The sequence below is a fragment of the Musca autumnalis genome, unplaced genomic scaffold (genome assembly GCF_047663935.1).
Source record: "Musca autumnalis isolate F117 unplaced genomic scaffold, ASM4766393v1 scaffold_1, whole genome shotgun sequence".
NCBI classification, from domain to species: domain Eukaryota; kingdom Metazoa; phylum Arthropoda; class Insecta; order Diptera; family Muscidae; genus Musca; species Musca autumnalis.
This window is the reverse complement of record NW_027411644.1, coordinates 271782080-271789872: the sequence shown is the minus strand read 5'-3', so window position 1 is coordinate 271789872 and position 7793 is coordinate 271782080. Positions and strand designations below refer to the sequence as shown.

The 7793-nt window shown below is 36.5% G+C and overlaps 1 protein-coding gene across 1 annotated transcript; it reads left to right on the top strand.

Moving 5' to 3' along the window:
- Positions 1-1505: 1505 nt before the first annotated feature.
- Positions 1506-6141, top strand: l(1)G0020 (RNA cytidine acetyltransferase l(1)G0020). The gene is made up of 8 exons (XM_073961179.1): positions 1506-1905; positions 1971-2418; positions 2598-2761; positions 3586-4075; positions 4138-4662; positions 4725-4821; positions 4893-5874; positions 5940-6141. The coding sequence occupies exons 1-8, from the start codon at positions 1703-1705 to the stop codon at positions 6046-6048; spliced, it is 3018 nt and encodes a 1005-aa protein (XP_073817280.1). The 5' UTR covers positions 1506-1702; the 3' UTR covers positions 6049-6141.
- The last annotated feature ends 1652 nt before the right edge of the window (positions 6142-7793 follow it).

The following is a 7793-nucleotide window of genomic DNA, read 5'->3' as shown; positions in this document are numbered from 1 at the left end:
ATGATTAAATACGGCCCAATGGATACCGCTGAACAACACGTCTATCCTGGACTGCTGATAAAGAATCATTTATGGTCCATGTATATTGAACTTGTTTATTCCTATGACGGAATAATTTCATCCAACGAAAGCCATATCGAAATGAACTGTTATTTTTAGAATACACTGAATTGAAAAATACAATTCCCATGCCGCCTTAAAGATCTTAATTTTTATGTTTTTTATAACTTTTATTAATAAATGCTTCTTGAGACATTAAAAATGTTACTCTTTTTAATCTATTATACTTATTTATGTTTTGGTTACGTTTGTTGTTGCAAATATGTATGTTCGTACATTTCTGTTATCTGGTTCTGCAAACTGCTCTGGAGCGTCCATAAAGAATCAGGAGATAGGTCAGTTGATTTACCGGGGCAATTAAACAAATGCAAATTGAGTGTGGGCCCAATTATCATAAAGGACATATGATGGTTATTGTGCCATCAATTTTAAATCGTGTCTTAACTGGGCTAAAACCACTGTACCTCTGTACTGCCTGTGCAACTGCATCAATGTGTCCACTATATGTTGGCAACACCCAAACAAGTACTCAGTCTATCGACATATTGTTGCGATTCTTCTTCGTCTCCTCGTAAATATGGTTCATTGGTGTCATGAGGAGCCACAATGGCAAGTTGGGAAGTTCTTCCACTGTTCAGCGCGTATATTCGCATAACACACTGGCGTCATATAGCATACCACAGACCGGCCTATAGCTTTATAAAATGTTCGTTCATCAACGCCCCAAAAGCTACGGTCAGCGACTTGAAGACCTTGCTGCTACTTCCGAGTCACCATTGTTGTTGTAGCAGCATAGGCACCTGCTGGCCGAAACGCTTTTGGTTTCGGGTCAATTCGGTACAATGCATCTGCTGCCGTATTATTGGTGATGGTTATGCCTGATGTGTTTTTGATTAAAACAAAAGTAGCACAACGTTATCGAAATAGCACCAATATCGCGGAGCTTACCTTCCTGTCGATTTTGCGCAGCATAGACCTTGTTCGAATCATCACAGCAATAAGGAATCTTTTAACATATTGATTAATATCGTAGAAGTAGAAAGAAAGCTTTTTAAACCGTTTCTAATTTAATAAAAAAATCAAATGAAAGTTTAATAAATACTGACATTAGTAAACATGTACACACATACATACATATGTACATAAATATTTTCTGTCAAATTCAATTTGACAATGAATGTACTTCAAATTCAAAATTTGAAAAAAAATTTAATCATACGGTAGCATGAAATTACCTTTCTTGTTGTACCATGTCACTCTAGTGTGGACCGGGACTTATTAAGGGGTACTTTACACGGTATGTATTTTACATATGAGTTGTCACTTCTGCCATACAAAATGTATATGCAAAGTGACAACTCATATGTAAAAAACATATCGTGTAAAGTACCCATAAACCATGGGAAAAAATAGTAAAAATTAGTAGATTCTTGCAGTACTGGAACAGACCAAGTGACAACACTGTGAAGAAAACGTGATTTGGCAACCCTAATTCAATAAGAATGAGATGAGGCAGAAAAACAAAAACAAACCAAAAAGAAAACACGTGCAACAACTTACTTTGACGGGCGGATTGTGGATTTTATTTAATTTACTGAATTTTCTTTTTATAAAAAATATAAAACAATTTTAATTCAACAAAATGGTTAAGAAGAAAATTGATAATCGTATTCGTGTTATGATTGAAAATGGCGTTAAATTGGGGCATCGTACTATGTTTATTATTATTGGTGACAAGGCAAGAGATCAAGTGCCCATACTATATGATATTTTGACCAAATCTACTGTAAAAGCTAGACCCACTGTTTTGTGGTGTTATAAAAATAAAGATGAAGCTATATCCAAGTAGGTTCCAATCACTTTTTCACTAATAATACCTTAATAAACTTTTTGTTTTTTTTTTCTTTTAGCCACGGCAAAAAACGTGCCAAGAAAATAGCTGCCGGTAAAATTGATATCAATGATGCCGATTTATTTGATACCTTCCGTGTCTCGACCACCATTCATGGTCGTTATTATTCCGAAACTCATGCCATTTTGGGTCGGACCTATGGTGTTTGTGTTCTGCAAGATTTTGAGGCATTGACTCCGAATTTATTGGCCCGTACTGTGGAAACGGTAGAGGGTGGTGGTTTGATTATTCTCTTGCTAAAGACCCTGAATTCTTTGAAACAATTATACACCATGAGTATGGATGTTCATAAACGTTTCCGTACAGAAGCCCATCAAACAGTTACCTGTCGTTTTAATGAACGCCTGATATTATCGTTGGCCGATTGTAAACGTTGTTTGGTGGTAAATGATGATTTAACCGTGTTGCCCTTAAGTTCAAAGACCGCCAATGTTGTTCCAGTTAATGTAAGTATATGCTTTGTTCCAGAAACTGCAGGATTCTTTTACAACGATAACAATTTTTCGTTTATGATATCGAAAATTAGTAAAAAATAATATACCTATTCTTGCAGTTTTGGAAGAAAACAATAGTTGTGGGATTTAATATGTGATGTAATGATAATAACTTTACTTTTTTCCTGCAGCCTGCAGAAATAACAAAATCTGAAAACAATGACCTGCTGATGGAATTAAAGGAAAGTCTGCGAGATACTCCGCCTGCTGGGCCACTTGTAAATCTATGCAAAACCTATGATCAGGCCAAGGCTGTGGCTCAGTTTATTGAAGCTTTAGCTGAGAAGCAACTTAAGTAAGCATTTTAATACATACATATCTCGTAAATCTCGACCGGTATGACATTTATGAGATAAATTTGGAACAGCTTTCCTTTAGCAGCTCCTCAGCTGCAAACAAAAACAAAATATTATTTTAATTTGTTAGTTTTCTCAAAATAGCCAGACTTCGGTCAGGGACTTCAGACTACATTTTAAACGTCGCATATCTCGGACAGAATATATCTCCAGGACACAAGTACGACATTGTGAAAATAACCTTAAATTAAAGACTCCAAATGGAATTTAGGGTTTCTCCAAAACTCCTGCCATCACTGGGGCCAGGGATTCCTTTGGTAAAATATAAAGTTCCCCTTAAGATGTCGCTAAATGAGCGATAAGACCATCGTGTAATCAGACTAAATTCTACTATACTTTGCGAAAATAAGGGCTCAATCGGTTACTGGTTGCTAAAGGAAAGATAAGCCACCAAATCTAAATATTCACTGGAATTTGTCACACTTTTATAAGTGAACAAAGAGGAACAAAAAACAGGATGCCGGAATTTTAGTGAACTATTTAGGGTCATTTTGAACGAAAATTCCCGTGAGTTTTTTCACTTTCTCCCTTAAGTTAAAACGCCGGAAAGGAAAAAATTACGGGAACTTTTCGTTCAGAATAGCGACCATTATGTTCCCTAGTAAATTCCAATTTTCCATCCTGTTTTGGCTTCTGCACAGCAGTGAACATTTAGAAGTGAACTGAGACATTGGCGCTAATACAGTGACACAATAAGAAGTCAATTATTAATTTGCTTCCATTAGAATACCTTTTAAATATTTGTTTTGTTTGTAACTTTTAGGCCACCCACATCCCTGACAGCTGCTCGTGGTCGTGGTAAATCAGCAGCAATGGGTCTGTCGATAGCAGCCGCGGTAGCTTTTGGCTATGTGAATATCTATGTCACATCACCACATCCGGAGAATTTAATTACCCTCTTTGAATTTGTGTTAAAAGGCTTCGATGCCTTGGAATATCAGGAGCATACAGATTACACCATTATACGTTCTACAAATCCCGATTATAAGAAAGCAATTATACGCATAAATATTACTCGCTCCAATCGTCAAACAATTCAATATATTGCGCCCAATGACACGCATCTTTTGAATGCTGCTGATTTGCTGTTAATTGATGAAGCTGCTGCCATACCTTTGCCGCTGGTTAAGAAAATGATTGGTCCCTATTTGATATTTATGGCTTCCACAATTAATGGTTATGAGGGTACCGGTAGATCGCTTAGTTTGAAGTTGATATCGCAATTACAAAAGGAAAATTCCGCTCCACCACCGGTAAGAAAAAGAGGAGACATTTTAAATGGAAAGAAAAAAATGATTTCATTTTCTCCCTATAGATAAAATTGGACGAATCCATTCGTTATAGCCAAGGTGATGACATTGAAAGTTGGCTTATCAATTTACTGTGTTTGGATGCAACCAGCACTGTGCCCAATATTAGTTCAGGTTGTCCCACACCTGATGCCTGTGAACTTTATTACATCGACCGTGATGCTTTGTTCTCTTATCACAAAGCAGCTGAATCATTTCTGCACAGACTGGTGTCAATTTATGTTGCATCCCATTACAAAAACAGTCCCAATGATCTGCAAATGATGAGTGATGCTCCAGCCCATCATTTATTCTGTTTACTGGGCCCTATTCAGCGTAAGGATCAATTGCCGGAAATTTTGGTAGTTATTCAAGTGGCTTTGGAAGGTGAAATATCTTCACAAACAATCACCGATTCTTTGGGTAGGGGTAAAAAGGCAAGTGGCGATTTAATCCCCTGGAATGTTTCGGAACAATATGGTGATCGAGAATTCCCCAAGTTGGCTGGCGTGAGAGTTGTGCGTGTAGCTACACATCCAAATTATCAAAGGGTAAGTTAATTTACAAAACATTTTGAAGCACTGATATCTACTTTTAACCTTTTTCATATCAGATGGGCTACGGTAAAAGAGCTTTGAAACTCCTAAAAGACTACTATGGAGGAAAATTCACAGACTTGAATGAAAATAATGGCCTTAATGATGATAACGGTATGTATAAATAGAATACAACTACAAAATTTTCATAATCATAACTGATATTTGCTCTAATCCCTCCATAGGCATCGAAGAAGTTGAAGAAGACGATGTCGGTTTGCTGAAAGAACAAATACGGCCTAGACGTAAAATACCCACCTTATTGAAGCGGTTAAATGAGCGTATCCCAGAAAACATAGACTATTTGGGTACATCGTATGGCCTAACACAAGAGTTATTAAAATTCTGGAAGAATTTGGGCTATGTTCCTGTCTATCTCAGTCAAAAAGCCAACGATTTAACCGGTGAACATTCCTGCATTATGTTACACACTTTGGACAAATCAGACAGTCTCAATGAAAAAGTCAGTGCCGAATGGCTAAGCCTATACTTCAATGATTTTAGGCGCAGAGTTTTAAAATTATTGGGTAAAACATTTAGAGAATTTCCCACTAGCTTAGCTCTCTCCTTACTCGACAATAAATGGGTTAAGATTCCACAAGAAGAACTGAATAAACAAACATTAGATGCTTATTTCCTGCCCCACGATTTACAACGTTTGGAATCATATTCTCGTAATCAAATTGAATATCGTTTAATATTAGATCTTACATCGGATATAAGTTATTTGTATTTCCAAGGTAAAATATCGGAGCTACAAATCGACACCTTACAAAAAGCCATCCTCTTGGCAATTGGTGTCCAGGGTAAAACTGTAGATGGCATTGCCGAAGAGCTTAACATGCCAGGCAATCAAATTTTAGCAAAATTCTACGATTTAATAAAAAAATCATCTAAATATTTCTCCAATGTTATTGAGGGTCACATTGAAAGTACCTTGATTAGTGAAACTAAGCTAAAGCGTGGTGAAGATTTTGAACCCATATCCCTGTCGCTTAATGAGGAACTTGAAGAGACTGCAAAACAAATTACCAAGAAACAAAAGGATGATTTAAAACGTTTAAAAATGGAAAGTCTGAAAGAGTTTGCCATCAAGGGCAGTGACGAAGATTGGTCAAAGGCATTATCGGGCAAAGATGGCAAACCAAAATTGATATCTGTCAAGAGGTAATGCAAGATTTTTTTAAGTGTTTTAAAAAGATATTAATTTATGTTTTTTATTTAATTTTTAGTGGTGTAAAACGTTTAGATGAACCATTGGAAACTCCAAAAGCGGAAAATGAACCCAAAAAGAAAAAAATGAAATTTGGCAAAAAATTAAAAAATAAATCAGTAATTTAGTTGTAATAAATATTGTTTTATATTAATGTATTTTAAACATATTTTTGTAGTTTTACAAATGGAAATGAAATACAATATACACAAAAATATAAAGTAATTTTATTTTTAAAATTAAAAAAAGAAATGTTTGTTATTATTTTAGCAGTGAATGATGATGTTGTTGTGTGTTTGTTTTTTTATGTTCAATCTGACTTTGGTTCAATCTCAAGGTCTGAAACAACAGGCTGTGACCAAAAAGCTTGTCAATCCCACGGCAGCGGGTTCTTTCGTACCGGATTGACCCGGAAAAATAGTGTTTCGGCCAGCGGCTGCCTATGCTACTACATAGATTTAAATGCTGTTACAACAACAACGTTTGTGGAGTTAGTTAGCTTGTAACTTGTCCTACAGACAGGTACCGTATGCTGGGCGTATGTTCTTCACGATTCTTGTTCAATAGGAATAAATGCGTATATGCTACTTCTCCTCCTCGATGGATTGTCATCTCAAGCGCGATGGGGAGGTCTAGTAAGCGTGAAGATCCTAAGAGCGATACCGGCGGTAGCGTAGCTACTGGTAGGGCCACCCATGTCGGTAAGGTCGATGGTGAACGCTGAAGCTAAGAACAATTCACAACGGTGCGAGTTATCTACAACTGCGGCGAATGAACTGATCACATCAAAGCGGCGTCTGTCTCATATTGAGCGGCAACAAACAGCGTCTGAACTCCAGGAGGAGCGGCTGAATACAGAAAAGGAAAATTCTAAACCCTTCAGAAGGCAACGGGAAACCACTGAAGTACTATCCCTAGAAAACCATACAATCATGAATACAAACAAAAACAAACGGCCCTTAGTCTCCGGCATCACAAGGGTGCTAAGAATCCCCGGAGGTATGTTATGACCACGCATCGCCGACTATCTTTTCCGGCTACTCGGTGTCCTCAGGGCGAGTTCTCAACCTATCCAGGGTCAGCCGATGGTCTAACAGGAAAAATATTGGTAAACAAGACAAACAAATACACATTACTACACACACAGCGAACATTCTTTGGGATTCGGGCCCCTTGGTGTTCAAGACCCACACTCAGCCCACCCTTCCATGGTCCACGACTTCCTATCTTCATTTAAATGGACCCCTTAACCCCATCTATCCTAACATTCCCCTCAAACGACCATATTCCCTCCCAAATCAACGACTCACTCCATATTCATTATCATTATGTTAACACCAAATCATTTCTTTATTCTTATAATGTACTAAATAATAAAATTAAACATTAGAGGTCACATTAATTTTTAAACAAAAACTGAATTTTTCATTTGAATCGAAATTTACGTTAGGCTTGTACTTTAAGACAGGACCTACAATAATCCTGCGACGGGGTGAAGGGTCAATTAGGACCAAATTCAAATTTCTCAAAAAAATTCCTACCTAATTGAGCTCAGTTAGATGGATTGCGAACTATGGACACTATAAAAAAAAGTCCACAAACAAATTGTACTAAATTACCCCTATCACGGTTATTTGTACCGTCCTTCACAGTCTCAACGCAAAACAAAAATTAAATATAAAGAATAAAAGTCAGTAAAAAAAAAAAAATAATAAAAAAAAATAGATCATTAAAGAAAATTAAGATAATAATACTAAATAAATATATATTCATATAGTTTCAAATTCAAAATTAATGCAAACATTAGAAGAACAAAAACATACAAACAAAAAAATACATTTATCTCATTAAACAAATACGTTGCTTTTTTGAT